We start from the raw sequence: 15,820 nt of genomic DNA on the forward strand, positions 1-15,820 counted from the left end.
TACAAGGTGATTGATAAAAGACCAGCATCCCATATTGGAGAAATTTATCAGTGAGAGATTATAACCCAAGCTGTACCTTTAGTTTGATAGGATATTGTTGGTGATGGAAGACATTGGGGTCTTTGGTAGACTTTAATAGGGGAGACATGAGTAGCCCTCCCAGGCGTACCATGGTCCCAGACCAAAAGATCTACTGAATTTCAGATTTCAGAGAGAATGTGGGATGGAAGCTTTTGGCAGATAATCTAGAGCCAATGGAGAAATAAAATGCATACTTAAAACTGTGACTGCTATGGGAGAGATTCAGGATCCAAGTCAGTATACTTTCTTAGAGCCTCTCCCAACCTCCTAAAGAAGGCAGGGGTCTCCTCCGACCCCTGTGTACATTGCTCTTAATTTGTCATAGCTCACATGTTTCTTTAGCCCACCTTTCATGCCTTTTTGGAGGCAGGTGATCATATGGTCTCTTTTCTTCTTCTCTCCCAATCCTCATCATCAAAATAGTATCAAGAGAGGGACCGTGATTGCCCTGGGAGTATGACAAGGGGCAGCTGCAGACCTGGCTAGATCATCACTGTATTTCTGGGCATAGACCCAAATCATTCTCTTTTCCTCAGTGGAACATGAGGTAGAAATAATAAGGTCGATATTGCCCCAGGTTTGGAGCGAAATCCTTCTGTAAATTTGGTGAGATCCCCTGAGTAGCTGCCCAATTTCTCTTTCATTTGGGCAGGGTCAGACACTGAAAAGGAAACATGAACTTGAGTGTTCTCTCTTCTTCCCCACCCCCCGCCCCCAGGATCAGGGACTTCTTAAGAGAAGGGAGGGAACATTGGAACAAATTGAAGGGGACTTGGGGATGGGAGTGCTGAAAGGGGGGTCCCCTGTCTAGTATTTGAGGGACTTAGAAGACCTTTTGGTGTCTGGGTAAGGAATAGAAAGGACAGGAGGTTTAGGGGTAGTGGGTGGAGATTTAATCCTGTACACAACTGGATCATCTATAATGTTGGGTTCAGGGTTCCTTGCCTTCTCAGATTTGGGGAGTTTGGGGCTGAATTGAGGGCACACAAGGAGAATTTTGCAAGAATCATGGAGGTCAAGGTCTTGAGAAAGAACCATAAAAGTTTGGACATAGTGGACTTCAGTCCATTTTTCTCCCCTCCAGCAAAAAAGATCTAACTACAAGATAGTATTGTAATTAAGGGAGCCATTGGCAGGCCAGTTTTCCTTGTCCTCTAAGTTATATTGTAGCCAGGCTACAATATACAATGAGATGCCTTCTCTCAAGGTCCTCCTTCCCAAATTTTTTCCAGTATCTTAAGAGGCAACCAAGGGGAGAATCCATTGGAATAGAAATATCCTATCCTATGTCCAGTATCCTGTGGCCACTCACCCCCTCTTCAGCATCCCAAAGAAGGGGAGAATGAGAGAAGTTGACTAAATGCAGGTGTCCCCCTCAAGGAGCCAAGAACAGTCTCGCCTGACTACCCAGAAGTTGGAGAGACCCACAGTGCCGCTCTGGGTAATCTAGGCAGCTGGAAGGATTTTGCTGCAGGACACAGACAAAGATGGGGGGAGGTAAGGGAGAAAGGAAAAGAGCCTAGCTGTTCACTAGAAGAAGATCTGACCCTTGGATGGCTTCCTGGTCATGGAACTAAATGATGAAGTAGATCATCTTTGGTGTTGGGTTGTCTGGAAAGAATTCACGGGGCAGAGGTTCTTCTAGTCAAGAGAGCTTTATTGACACAAAAATGGTGGGCTAGTTTGGTAGTACTTAGCAGCTTGAGAAAAGACAGGATTATTTTTATACACAAGTTTTGGGCATTCACCTCGGAGTGGGGGTATGCTCCTACATGGGCAATTAACCACAGGGAAGAATAGCAGGAAAGGGGAAGCAGGTGTGTTGGGTACTTTACAAAATAGTTCAGGGATGGCATAACAAAACAGGGAACTTAACTTGCAACATTCAAGGATATGGGCACAAACCGTACAGGTGAGTCTCGTACATAGAAAACAATAAGATTATCTTGTCAACAGATAGAGCTCTCATTGTTGCTAGGTAGAAGTGAGCTTCATCATGATGTCCAGGCGGTTGTTTGGTCATGGCTTTCAGCTACTTTTTTTTTTTTCATTTCACTTTTTTATTCTTAAAAGTTTTCTCCTCAGTCTTTTCCAGGTCAGTTGTTTTTGCTGTAAGATAATTTACATTTTGGGGGGTATTTTTTCAATCTTTTGACTTTAACACTTCTTCTTGTCTCATGGAGTCTCACTGGCTCATCTTTTATTGATTCAGATTCTCAGGAAGTTGTTTTTTTCTTGGTTAAGGTTTTTTACCCCATATTCTATGCTGTTCATTCTCTTGACCAATCTTCTTTGCGTATCTTATTTCCCCCCCCCCCCTTCTCTTCTTTCTCTCTCTCTCTCTCTCTCTCTCTCTCTCTCTCTCTCTCTCTCTCTCTCTCTTTCTCTTCCTCTCTTTCTCTCCCTCTCTCTTTCTCCCTTCCTTCCTTCCTTCCTTTTTCTTCCTTCCAGGGCCCGTGCTCTACTCACTGTACCACCTAGTTGCCCCCTTTCTTTTTTAAAATCATTTTTAGCTTTAAAAAAAACCCCTCTATCTCTTTTGGAATTCTAGTCAAACTTAAGCCCAAGGTGTGTTTTACCTTCAGGCTTTGCTTATAGATATTTCAGAGTTTTCCTCTTCTTCTGAGTTTGTGTCTTCAGTTTATCTGTCACTGCAATAATTCTCTGTAGTGGGATTTTGTTGGCTCTTTCTACCAGCCTACTTCCTCATTGCAGACTTTATGGTAGGGCCAGACCCTATACTTTCAGGAATATCTGAGCTGAGTTTTTGTTCTCTTTGGTCCCTTGGATACTTTCTGGGAGTATCAAATATTGTACTAGTCCAAGATCTCAGGGATCATGCAGGCTGGGGACTTGTAAATTTTCAGTGTTCCCAAAATGGTTTGCTACAGGGCAAAGTCTTGAGTGCTGCTTTCTCTTCATCTCATTTCTCCAAGTTCCTGACTTGGATCTGTGTCTGAGCATATAATAGTGGAGTTGCTCTTGGTTGGTGCTCCAGGAGACTCCTGCAATACTCAGCCATTGCCAGTAAGCTGATAAACTTGCAGGCTAAGAATGACAGAACTTCATGCTTATGTACTTTGGCTTGATAGTACTGTAATATTACAACGCTATTCATACTATTATTGCTATTATTGTGGTGTTACTTGCATCTGCAATTAATGGGAATTGATAATGAAACCAAGAGAATATAATATATTTAATAACAAGAGATACAGGAGTTTTGTTTTTTTTTAACCTAAAAAAGCAAGGCAGCTCTTAGAGGGACTACTTATTCAGGTTTATTCATATCTAAATAATACAAATTTAATATTTGTACTTTTTGGAAAAATTTGCGTCTTTATGTTTTTTTGGGACTTTGCTTCTAAGGAGCCATGGTCATCAGGGTAGGTGTGCTTCATACCAGTGCATATGGTAATACTTCTATGTTTTGGTATTTTATCAATTGCTGTAGCCTCAAATCATCACATAGTCATTTGGCCATGAGCATCTTCTTAGATCATAACCTCACAGTCAATTATCAGTCCTCCTGCTTTGAAAACTTTCCAACTTGGTAGGACTTATCAGACCATGCATTCTGCTGGAGTAGTTTTTGCTAACCTTGGATGGGGGAAAGAGGTCACTTCATTTCCATGATGAATTGACATAAAGGACCTTATTGGATAATTTTTCTTTATGTGCTTAAAAAAGTTTTTGGTGTTTTTTGGGAGGGTGGAGGGAGGAAGGCAAGGCAATTAATTGGGGTTAAGTAACTTGCCCAACCTCACACAGCTAGTAACAGTCAAGTGTCTGAGGTCACATTTGAACTCAGGTCCTGCTGATTCCAGGGCTGCTTTATTCACTGCACCACCTAGCTGCCCCCAAAAAGTTTTACATTAAATCTAATTTTCATTCTCTCTTGAGGTCAGTTCCTCTCCCACCCTCTATCATTGGTGTAAGTTGAAAAATAAAATTTTATATTGAAACTTTGAATGTATTTATTGCATGAACAACATATGTTCATTGTCATTCCAACATAGATAATTTGGTTGGTGAGATTTCACTACATCTCTTGTTCAGTTTTTTCAGTCATATCTAACTCTTCTCAATCCCATTTGGAGTTTTCTTGGCAAAGATACTGGAGTGGTTTTCCATTTCCTTCTCCAGCTCATTTTACAGATGAGGAAACTGAGGCAAATGGGGTGAAGTGACTTACTCAAGGTCACACAGCTAGGTCTGAGGTCAAATTTGGACTCAGAAAAATGAGTCTTACAGACTCCAGGCCCGACACTGTATCCACTACATCACCTAGCTGCCTATTTCACTACATCTAGCTGAACTCAGACGACCCAACTTGCTCTTTGGTTCTAGCAGTTTTTTGATTTGACACATGAGTATTCTCCACCCATTGCATCCTTTGCCCTGGGAATTCTCATCCAAATCAACACTACTGTTGCTTTTAGAAAAAGCCTGTCAATTGTCCTGACCTATTGTTGCACTCACAGTCCTTGTGATTTTCCAAATCATGCCCTCTTTTCCTGGCTACCACTCCTTCTATGTGTTTATGTGCTTGAGGGTTGGTACTTGTCTTGCTTTTATATCTGCACAGTGTCTAGATATAGTAAGTACTTAATAATTCATTTATTCATTAATTTTGTGATAATTTCACTTGACAGTTGTTTGAAAATGGAGGCAAAAGAGAATGTTACTCAGACCACAACTTAGTTGGTTTTAATGTTTGGGGAAATTTTTATATCTCACATCCTGTATCAGAATTAATAAACACCTGCTAATAAGAAGGTGTTTATCCAGCAAAGGAGAATGTTACGTTATCTGTCATTGTAGTAATGTTTTTGTGTCTTTGACTAGGCATTTTTATTACCAATTTGTGAAGCAGCTGCCATGAGAAAAGTGGTGAAAGTATATCAGGAGTGGATTCAGCAAGAGGAGAAACCTTTGTTCATGAAAGAGCCGGAAGAAATTGAGATTACTTCTGTAAATTTGCCTTGCATTGAGAGTGATGTAGAAGCTGATGTTTTATCAGAAGAAGGAAAAGAAAAACAGGAGGTAAAATTAAAATGTGTGTGTGTGTACATTTATTTCATAATATATACAACTTATTTACTTCCCAGAAAGTTTTATAATTCTGTTAATGTAGATCTTTTTGCCAGTTAGGAAGGTAAAAATATAATTCAGTACAGTTTATAATTTAGTTAATAAATCTTTACCTTTTGCTCACTTATGAGATGTGGCATTATTGTTTGATATTACATGTAAAAAGGAAGATTGTTTTTTTTAAATATTTGTGGTTAACTGGTATTTACAAATTGATGTATACATAAAAATTATATTCTTGAAATGCAGTACAGGTTCGTTACATGATCTGAAGCATTATTGAAGGGAGAATAATGATGTCTTGTTGGAACTCATATATTGTTTTTGGTAGTTATAGTTTCTGGTTCTCTTTTCCTCATTTTAAATTATTTCTTGAACCATTCAATTTGGCAGATACATAAATGCTATTTTGTTAAGTTTAATTACAGGCATATAATTTTTTAAAACTTTTCTAATGCTAGGTCTTATATCCACATCTAGGTTAATTTAAGTTCCTTGAGGGCAGAGAACATGTCTTATACTTTTTTGTATCTATGTAATGCCTACCACAGAGCTTCATACTTCATATTTATTGCTTGATAAGTGAAATGAAGAAAGTGTCTTTGTTTTTTAGATAGCTTGATCACTTAGGCAAATGATTCCTGCCTCTCTCATGACTCCTTTCTCTCTTTGACTGGATCCTCATATCATGCCTTCTAACCATAGAGTATTCTACAGTGTTCTGTCCTGGGGTCTCTTCTCTCTATATACTTCACTTGATGTTCTCATAAGCTTCCTTGTAGTTAATTATCATCTCTATTCTGATAATTCTTAAATCTACCTATCCAGTCAGTCTTAACCTCTCATCCTACATCTCAAACTGCCTTTCAGATATCTTGTACTAGATGTCTAATAGACACCTTAAACTCAACATGTCCAAAACTGAATTCATTGTCTTTCTCTTCTAAACCCAACCCCCTTCTGAACTTCACTGCTACTGTCAAGGGCATTACCATCCTTACAGTTCTCTTGGCTTGCAACCTAGATGTCATTTGACTCCTCACTGTCTCCCATCTCCCATATCTGTTCTGTTGCTGAGGCTTGCAGTGTCTCTTGAACTCCCCCTTTGATGTTGCCACCACTTTGGTGTAGACCCTAACCACAGCATGCCTGAACTAATCGCTATACTGTCTTAGTAGAGTTGTCTCTACTCTAATCCATCCCCCATTTAGCTGCCAAAGTGATTTTCCTAAAGTGCAAGTCCAGCCATGTCACCTTCTATTCAGTTAATTCCAGTGTTTTCCTGTCACCTCCAAGATCAAATATGAAATCCTCTGGTGTTCGAAGCCTTTCATAACCTATTAACCCACCTCCTCCACCACCCACCCCTTTATTTGTCCTCTTAGCTCAGTTTAAAACAAATACCTGGGTTTGGGGATTTCTAGAAATTTTGTACTCAGGAAAATGATACAATCACAATTTTTATTATACAACACAGCAAACAGACAAACAAAGCATATGTACATGCACACACCATATGGCAGTATAAACAGGCAGAGGTTCATTCTCATGGATAAAAGAAATGCTTGGCATGAAGGAGAGGGACACGTCAGGAAGGAAACACTCTCAAAGTTTGGGTTCATGTGGCAGATTAGATTCCTTAAGAATGGGGTTTTGGTTGAGAACAAGTAATCAGTGCCAGATGTAGGAGGGGGCATTCCTAATCTGACCCAGATGTGGTAGAAAAGTTCTTGGATTTCCTTATCAATACCAGGCTTGCTGAGTCTTGGATAGGGGAGTTTCTTTATTAGTACCACAAATAGGTGGAGGAGCTAACATAACTGTCTAAGGCAGCAAAAGAAGAATGCCTCAAGGATCCTGCTGTAGGTCAGGAGTTCATCCAATCAAAAAGCTTCAAGCCTTCTTGATACAGAGTTAACTATGGAAAAGTATGAGCTTTCTGTTTACTTATATGCTTCTACGAGTCTTAAAACCACAAGCCTAAGTGACTCCATGTTATAGGCCTATAATTATAAGTTTATCAATCTGTAATCATACGACCAAACAACAGAAAGTTGACAATTATCATATAGCCACTTGAGTGGTTACAAAGTGGTTAAATACATAATCATTTGAGTAGTTATAAAGGTAAGTTATTGGGTTGAATTTTGTTTTCATTTTTTAAGAACAAATTTTTATTGATCTTTTGTTTTTATGTTTTCAGCTGCATTTCCCACTGTGTGCCTGTCCTCACCCTTACTTAGTGAGCTATCTCTTTCAATAAAGAATTAAAAAGGGAAAAAAATTAAACATAAATTGAAATGTTTTTAAAAGCCTAACATGAAACTCAGTGTTTCATTTCCATAGTTCCTCACCTCCACAAGGAAGCAGAGGGAAGTGTCTCATATTTCTTCTTTGGTGTGAGGCTTAGTCCTTATAATTTTAGTGTTCAGTTCTATTGTGTTGTTGTTCCTCCTGTCACGTTGATTTAGTCATTGTCACATTGCGTAAGTTCATATCAGCCTTTCCTTGATTCTCTGTATAAATTATATAAATATATACTATATTATGATATACTTATATATTTATATTTTATATTTATATAATTATATTATAAATTATATTAATAATTTCACAATAATATTCCTTTAGATTGATATTCCACAGTTTGTCTATTCCTTAATCAGTGGGCATCTACTTTGTTTCCAATTTTTTCTACTAAAAAAATGATGCTTTAAATATTTTGGTGTATATCGGGTGTTTTTGTAATTCTCATTGTTGGGGTACATGCCTATCAGTGGAATCTCTGGGTCATGGTTATGGATTTTTTTTAACAATCTGAATAATTTTGTAAATTGCTTCCCAGAATAGTTCAGCTTATTCATAGATCCAGCAATAAAGAATTCCAAGATAATGGGTGAGAGGTAAAACCTTGGGGAATATTTTGTATTGTGTTTTTTTAATGATTATTAATTTGGAGCAATTTTCCAAAAACTCTCTCTTCCTCCCTGCTCCCTTGTAGGATCTTTACTCCCCTCCAAGTCTTTTTCTCAGACAGTAAATTCATTTAATTGCTGTATTGGACTGTTTCATTTCAGGTCCCTTTATGGGCCTGGGGATCATTTGTTAACAATTCTAATGTGGAAGATAACACATAAAAAAAAGCTGAAAAGGGTAGGGCATGATGAAGACACCCAAAAGAGTACAGCCTGGTGGGAAATGAAGAGATGACTAGCTTAGGTAACCTCCTTAAATGAAAGTGCTGGAGGAATCCTTCACCTTCCAAACATTGGAGTCCTAAGGTTCGAGGATAGTTCTAAGGTTCGAGTTCCAGGGCTAAATGACCTTTCTAGATGAAGAGTTTCTTGGGGCATGTTCAAGTTCAGAATTGTAGGTTGGTGAGAAATGAAGAGATATATGATCTGAATGCCTTCCTATAGATTCAGAAAGGAGGCCTCTGCTCGCCATTCAGAGGGAGGGACCCCAGAACCAGAGGGTACTTTTGAGGTACTTTTACCCCTCAAAATTGGTAATGGCTTTTGGTCATATTTATACGCACATGTGTTTGTGTGTGTGTGTATGTGCATATGCATATGTGTGTACATACATACGCACATCTATATATGTCTATATAGATGTTAATTATCTTTATATCTTAGAAATCAGACCCTTATCAGACATATCTGATACAAAGTTTTTTGCATTCTTCATCCCTTATCCTGCTTCTGTTAACTCTGCTTGTGTAAAACTTTGCAGCCTCATTTAATCAAAATTGTCTTTTTGTCTTTATAATCATTTCTGTTTACTGTTTGGTTAAAAATTTATCCTCTAGTCATAATGATCTGCTTGTCTTGAGACTTCTTTATGGTATGACTTTACTCAGTCTATTTATCATTTATTGTAGTATATAATGTAAGATATTGGTTTGCACATAATTTCTGCTAGATTGCAATTCCATTTTCTAGGTAATTCTTGTCAGATAGAGAGCTGTTCTGATCAATACAGTGATCAATTTTGATTCCAAAGGACTGATGATGAAGCAAACTACTCACTCCCTGACAGAGAGGTGATGGACTCAAGACATAGTTTTGGACATAGCAATGTGCATATTAGTTACAAGGATTTTATTTTTCTTTCATTTTGGAGGGTAGTGCAAAGAGAAAAGTGGGGCTTGGGATAAAGTACCCCCAAAAAACAGAAGGAAAAGAGGATCACAGGAACAGGTTCATTCACTCACCCACTCATTCATTCATTCTTAGTACAGAAGAGAAGGCCAGAAGGAATCACAGACAAGCAAGACAGTTTTGAAAATTACTTGTTAAATTTCTTAGATATGTAAAAGGAGAGCAAGTTATACATAATAGATATTTAGAGTTTCGTATATAATTTTGTTTTGTTTGTGGAAATGCACATTTTAGATGGGATTTGTTAAATTCAGAAAAACAAATACGGAATTTCCAATGAAGTATTTTTGCATTCAAGTTTATTATTGAACACAGTTCAGATATTGTTTTCCCAATGTATTTTTATTTCATTAAATATTTTTCAATTATATGTAAAAATTTTTTTAATATTTAAAAAAAGTTTTAAGTTCCAAATTTTCTCCATCCCTGTCTCCTTTCTCCCTTCCTTGAGAAGGTAAGCAATTTGATATAAATTTTTTTACATGTTAAGTAATGCAAAACCTATTTCTATGTTGTTGTTCTGTCATTTCAGTAATGTTTGATTCTTCATGACCCCATTTGGGGTTTTCTTAGCAAAAATACTGGAGTGGTTTGACATTTCCTTCTCCAGATCATTTTACAAATGGGGAACTGAGGCAAACAGGGTTAAGTGACATGCCTGGGTGTGTGGGATGAAAGACCCTCACCAATTAAAAAAAATTAATTTTTAATAAGGAGCCATCTCAGGGTGGGAAGAGAAATAAAATTTTATTCAATTCTCTTGAGAATAGGGCATCCTCTGCCAGAACAGATCTAGCAAGGGAGGCCTCGTACAAGGGGCAAAGCATCAATAATTTTACCTAATGAAAGAGAATTCCTGCCCACCTCTGACCCTTCTCACCATTGGCTGGGAGGAGGGCTTACAATCTGAGCACAAAAAACTAGACAAAGAATGGGAAATCAAGACACAGAAACTTCAATTCCCATTCCCTTAGTTAATGATTACAACTGAGGTGACATCTATACATCTAAAGAAGGAGAATAAGATAAGGGGAGGGGGAACCCTCTCTATTCTTCTACAGTACTTTTACAGTAAAGGCAAGCAGGTCCCAGTGACCCTATTCTTACTTAGCAAAACTTTAAACCAGAACCAGAAGAAAGAACAAAAAGTTTCAGGGTGAAAAAAAAGAAACATTCCCAGAGGCTGAGCAATCAGGCTTTCACGGCCTCATAATTTTTCCATTTCCCTATTAATTGATTTTTAAACATTTCTAAGTATAGATATGAATAGATATAGGTACATATTTATACATACATATTCCCTGCGAAATTTAAACATTTTATTTTCTCACTACCTCACACACTGGGTCACACAAATAGTTCATGTCTGAGTTCAGATTTGAACTCAGGAAAATGAGCCTTCATGACTCCAAGCCTCACACTCTTATCTGCTGCATCACCTAGCTGCCTCATTTCCATTTCCATGTTAACCATGTTGGAAAAGAAAAACACAAAACCAAAAAAAAAAAGAAAAATAAAGTTAAAAAGTATGCTTCAATATTCATTCAGACTCAATCAGTTCTTTTTCTTGAGGTGGATAGCATTTTTCACCTTAAGTCCCTTGGAATTCTCTTGGATTATTGTATTGACCCAAATAGCTAAGTCATTCACAGTTGATTATCATACAGTATTGCTGTTACTACGTACAGTGTTCTCTAAGTTCTGCTCTCTTCACTTTGCATAAGTTTATACAAGTTTTTTCCAGGCTTTTCTAAAACCTTCCTGATCGCCACTTCTCGTAGCACAGTAGTGTTCCATCGCAGTCACATAGTACAACTTGTACAGCTATTCCGGAAATTGGTTCTTGCCTTCACAAAAAGAGCAGCTATAAATATTCTTGTACATATATGTCAGTAATGCAATAATAACAAGGTAGGATACTTGTCAAAATGCCTATGCGGTTCTGTATTGCAAAGTATACAAGACTCTCCAAATAGAAGGTAGAAGAGGTAAACCATTTATTCAGACGCCAGAGAGCCATATCCCACAAGCCACCTACCCAGTCTATCAGAGCAGTAAAACATTCAGTACACAGTATCACAACCTGGAGCCTTGCCATTGCAGAACCTCTTTGACTCCCTGCTGGGGTCTTCCCCAAAACAAACTCACAGTACAGCTAAGTCAGCCTGTTCAACTCTGATGGCCCTTAGCAGCCATAACTGCGCTTCCACTCTCACTTGCGCTCTCTCACGCGCTCTCTCCCCCTCCATTTCCCATGACACAACTTCCTTTTTCTGTCAGGAAGCTCCTCCCACCCCTGTGACTTAGACTTCCTGTGACATAAGTAGGTCACGTGGGAAAGATCTTCAAATCTAAATTGCTACTAGAGGCATATAGCTCCTGTTTCTTTTTCTTTGATCTCTTTGGGCTGTATACCTAGTAGTGGTATTGCTGGATCAAATGGTATGCACAGTTTTATAGCCCTTTGGGTATAGTTCCAAATTATTCCCCAGAAAGATGAGATCAGTTCACAACTCCACCAAAAGTGTGTTACTATCCAACATGCTCTCCAATATTTATCATTTTCTTTTTCTGACATATCATCTAGTCTGATAGGTGTGACATGGTACCTCAGAGCTGTTTTAATTTGCATTTCTCTAATCAATAGTGATTTAGAGCATTTTTTCATATGACTATAGATAGCTTTGATTTCTTCATCTGAAAACTGCCTGTTCGTATCCTTTGACCAACTATGGATTGGGAAATGGCTCTAATTTTCCTAAATTTGATTCAGGTCCTATATATTTGGGAAATGAGACCTTTATCAGAGAACTTTCTATGAATTATTTTTGCCCAGTTTTCTGCTTTCCTTCTAATCTTGGTTGTGTTGGTTTTGTTTGTTCAAAACCTTTTAAATTTAATGTAATCAAAATTATCCATTCTCTGTCCCCTAATGCTTTCTTTTCCCTTGTTTAGTCATAAATTCTTCCTTTGTCCTTAGATCTGTCAGGTAAAATTTGCCATTCTCCCCTAATTTGCTTATGATTCTTTATGTCTTAATCATGTGTACATTTTGACCTTATCTTGGTATACAGTGTGAGATGTTGGTCGACATGTAGTATCTCCCAAACTGCTTTCTAATTTTCCCAGCAATTTTTGTCAAATGCTGAGTTCTTGTCACAAAAGCTTTCATCTCTGGGTTTACAAAAGCTAGATTACTACAGTCAAGTTGCTTCTGTGTATTGTGTACCTAATCTTTTCCATTGATCCTCCCCTCAATACTGTTAGGCCACTTTACTTTTTTTCATTGATTCCCTTGATACTGTTGATTTTTTGTTCTTTCAGATGAATTTTGTTATTTTTTCTAGCTCTATAAAATAATTTTTTTGGTAGTTTGGTATGACACTGAATAAGTAAATTAATTTAGGTAGAATTGCCATTTTTATTATATTAGCTTACTCGTGAAGATTACTATTTCTCCAACTGTTTAGCTCTGTTCTCCTTTGTGTAAAAAGCGTTTTGTAATTGTATTCACATATTTCCTAGATTATTCTTGGCAGGTAGATTTGCAAGTATTTTGTATTGTCTGCTGTTATTTTAAATGGAATTTCTCTTTCTTTTACTGCTGGACTTTGTTAGTAATACATAGAAATGCTGATAATTTATTTTATATCCTGTTGACTTTGCTGAAGTCATTAATTATGTCAACTAGTTTTTTAGTTGATTCTCTGAGATTCTCCATTTTCCATAGAAGCTGTTAAAAACAAAAACAAAAACCTTTTCTTTAGTCCATGTTCAATATCACCTGGCAAATTTTATATTTTTATCAACTCTGTGTATTTTTTCTTTTTTTGTCTGTGTCTATGTTGAGCCTATAGAACTGCTATGGCATATCTGACTTCTGTAAATTAAAAGTTCTTGATTGAGACATTTATTTTATGCTTCAGGAAAAAGTGACCAAATCATCTAGTCATGTCCGAAATTCCAATTGGACAAAAAATGGCTCTTATCAAAATACTCTCTATAAAGGTTCTGAGGTGGAGGATGCAGATCAAAATATACGAGCAGGTGCCCAGTTAGTATTTCAGGTAGGTCCCTTTGCTGGTTTATATTTTTTAAATATCTTCTGTGACAATAAAGGTTTTCTAAAGTTTTATCGATTAATATCTTAGGGTCAGCTAGGTGGCACAGTGAGTAGAGTACTAGCCCTGGAGTCAGGAGGACCTGAGTTCAAATCCGACCTCATACACTTGACACACTTACTAGCTGTGTGATCTTGGGCAAGTCATTGAACCCCAATTGCCCTGCCTTCTCCCCTCAAAAAAATTAGTATCTTAATTGTACCATTTTTGGTAATAGTGTTCTCTATTCTGATTGACCCTGAAAACCCTGTGATGAGTTGATGAATAGAATATATATGACATTTTTTGAATTATTTTTCAGAAAATTCTGTCTTATTTATAATTCTTGAAAGTTAAAATTACATAATCATCATGATTCTTTTATTTTAGCTTAACTAAATGAGGACTTTTGTAACTTTTCTGTTTTAAAACAAACAAAACTTATTTTGGCTTTTTTCCTAGTATGTAAAATTACCTTTATCCATTATTTGGTTCAGTTCTTTTTGTATAGATGAAACAAAATAAGATGGAATGGCTAGAGTCAGCCAGAAAACATTTGTTAAATGCTTTTCTGTGGGGCTGAGGATACAAAGACAAGAATGAGAATAATCTTTGATCTCAAGGAACTTTCATAATATGCAAAATAAATATAAAATAACTATAAAATCACTACAAGGTAGTGAGTGAGGGCAGTAGCAGGTTTTTGTTTGTTTTTTTGTTTGTTTTATTTTTGTTCTCCTGGGAGGGGGCAGTGATGGGAGAGAGAGGGATCTGGAAAGGAATCACGTTGAAAGTGATACTTAAAGAAGAGAGGGGAGGTGAAAGGGAATGAGTGAACCTTACTCTCATAGGATTTGGCTGAAGGAGAGAATAACATTTACACTCAATTGGGTATCTTAACCTACAGTAAATTGGGTGGAAGGGGATAACAGGAGGGGGGATGATAAAAGGGAGGGCAGATTGGGGGTGGGAGTGGTCAGAAACTAACACTTTTGAAAAGGGACAGGGTCAAAGGAGAAAATAGAATAAATGGGGGGTGGGATTGGATGGAGGGAATATAGTTGGTCGTTCACAACATGACTGTTATGGAGATGTTTTGCATAACTACACATGTATAACCTATATTGAATTGCTTGCCTTCTCAATGAGGGTGGGTGGGGAGGGAAGAAGGGAGAGAATTTGGAACTCAAAGCTTTAAAAACAAATGTTAAAAATTGTTTTTACATGCAACTGGGAAATAAGATTTACAGGCAAGGGAATATAGCAATCTCTCTTGCCCTATAAGAAGGTAAGGGGGAAGGGGTTATCAGAGGGGTGGGGTGGGGTGATAGAAAGGATCGCAGACCGGGGGAAGGGATAATCAGAATTTATGCCATCTTGGGGTGAGGAAAGGGGAGAGATGGGGAGAAAATTTGTAACTCAAAATCCTGTGGAAATGAATGTTGAAAACTAAAATAAATTAAAAAACAAAAAAAGAAAATGATACTTAAGCTGTGCATTGAAGGAGTTTAGGGATTCTTTGAGGCAGAGTTGAGGAGTAAGTGCATTCTAGTCATTGGGGACAATCAGTGCAAAGACATGGAAAAGGAAGATGGATTGCCATGCCATTGGTAAGGAACAGAGTAAAGTCCAGTTTGGCTGGCCATAGAGTCCTGGCAGAGAAGTAATATATTAGGCAGATAGTAAGATAAGGGCCGAGTTTTGAAAGGCTTTCAAAATTAACAGTAGGGAGCTGCTGGAGTTTATTGAGTAGGAGAGAGACATGGTTAGATGTGTGCTTAAGGAAAATAATTTTGGCACCTATGTGGAGGATGGCTTGGAATGCGATGACTTGAAGCAGGGAGAATAATTTGGAGGCTATTGCAGTAGTCCTAGGTGAGTGGGGATAATAGGATGAAATAAGATGGTACCTTTGTGAGAATTATCTTAAGCATCTCCTTATTTTTGCAAAACATCTCTAAACTTATAGTTAGCCTTGTGAATTTAATGGGTAATGACTTTAATTTGTTCAGTCACATTTGTAATTTAAATTACATTATCAGCATATATTATAATTTTTAATTTATACATTCATTTTTTTATTCTAGGTTTTTATAGTCAACTCATCAAATATATTTCTTCTTGAACCTGCAAATGAAATTAAAAGTCTTTTGGATGAGCACACAGATATGTGTAAACGTATTCTTAATATTTATCGATTCATGGTTGTACAAATATCAATGGATAAGAAGACTTGGTAAAAAGTTCCATTATCTTTTGTATGTTTTTAATGTCTATAGAAATATGTATCATTTGTAAGAGAAGTAAATATAGACTTATTGTGAGAATCTCCTTTAACAGCATTTGAGCACCCAAAAAAATTATCTCTAATTTTTTCATGTT

General features: G+C 37.2%; 1 protein-coding gene across 6 annotated transcripts in view; it reads left to right on the top strand.

Moving 5' to 3' along the window:
* RALGAPA1 (Ral GTPase activating protein catalytic subunit alpha 1) overlaps positions 1-15,820 on the top strand; it is a 339,477-nt gene that overhangs the window by 70,007 nt on the left and 253,650 nt on the right. For all 6 annotated transcript variants that reach the window (XM_036751008.1, XM_036751009.1, XM_036751011.1 and 3 more), the window contains exons 11-13: positions 4,930-5,127; positions 13,265-13,405; positions 15,526-15,674. In XM_036751008.1, coding sequence (XP_036606903.1) covers positions 4,930-5,127; positions 13,265-13,405; positions 15,526-15,674 — 488 coding nt within the window. The remainder of the gene's footprint in view (positions 1-4,929; positions 5,128-13,264; positions 13,406-15,525; positions 15,675-15,820) is intronic.

The sequence above is a fragment of the Trichosurus vulpecula genome, chromosome 3 (genome assembly GCF_011100635.1).
Source record: "Trichosurus vulpecula isolate mTriVul1 chromosome 3, mTriVul1.pri, whole genome shotgun sequence".
Lineage (NCBI taxonomy): Eukaryota > Metazoa > Chordata > Mammalia > Diprotodontia > Phalangeridae > Trichosurus > Trichosurus vulpecula.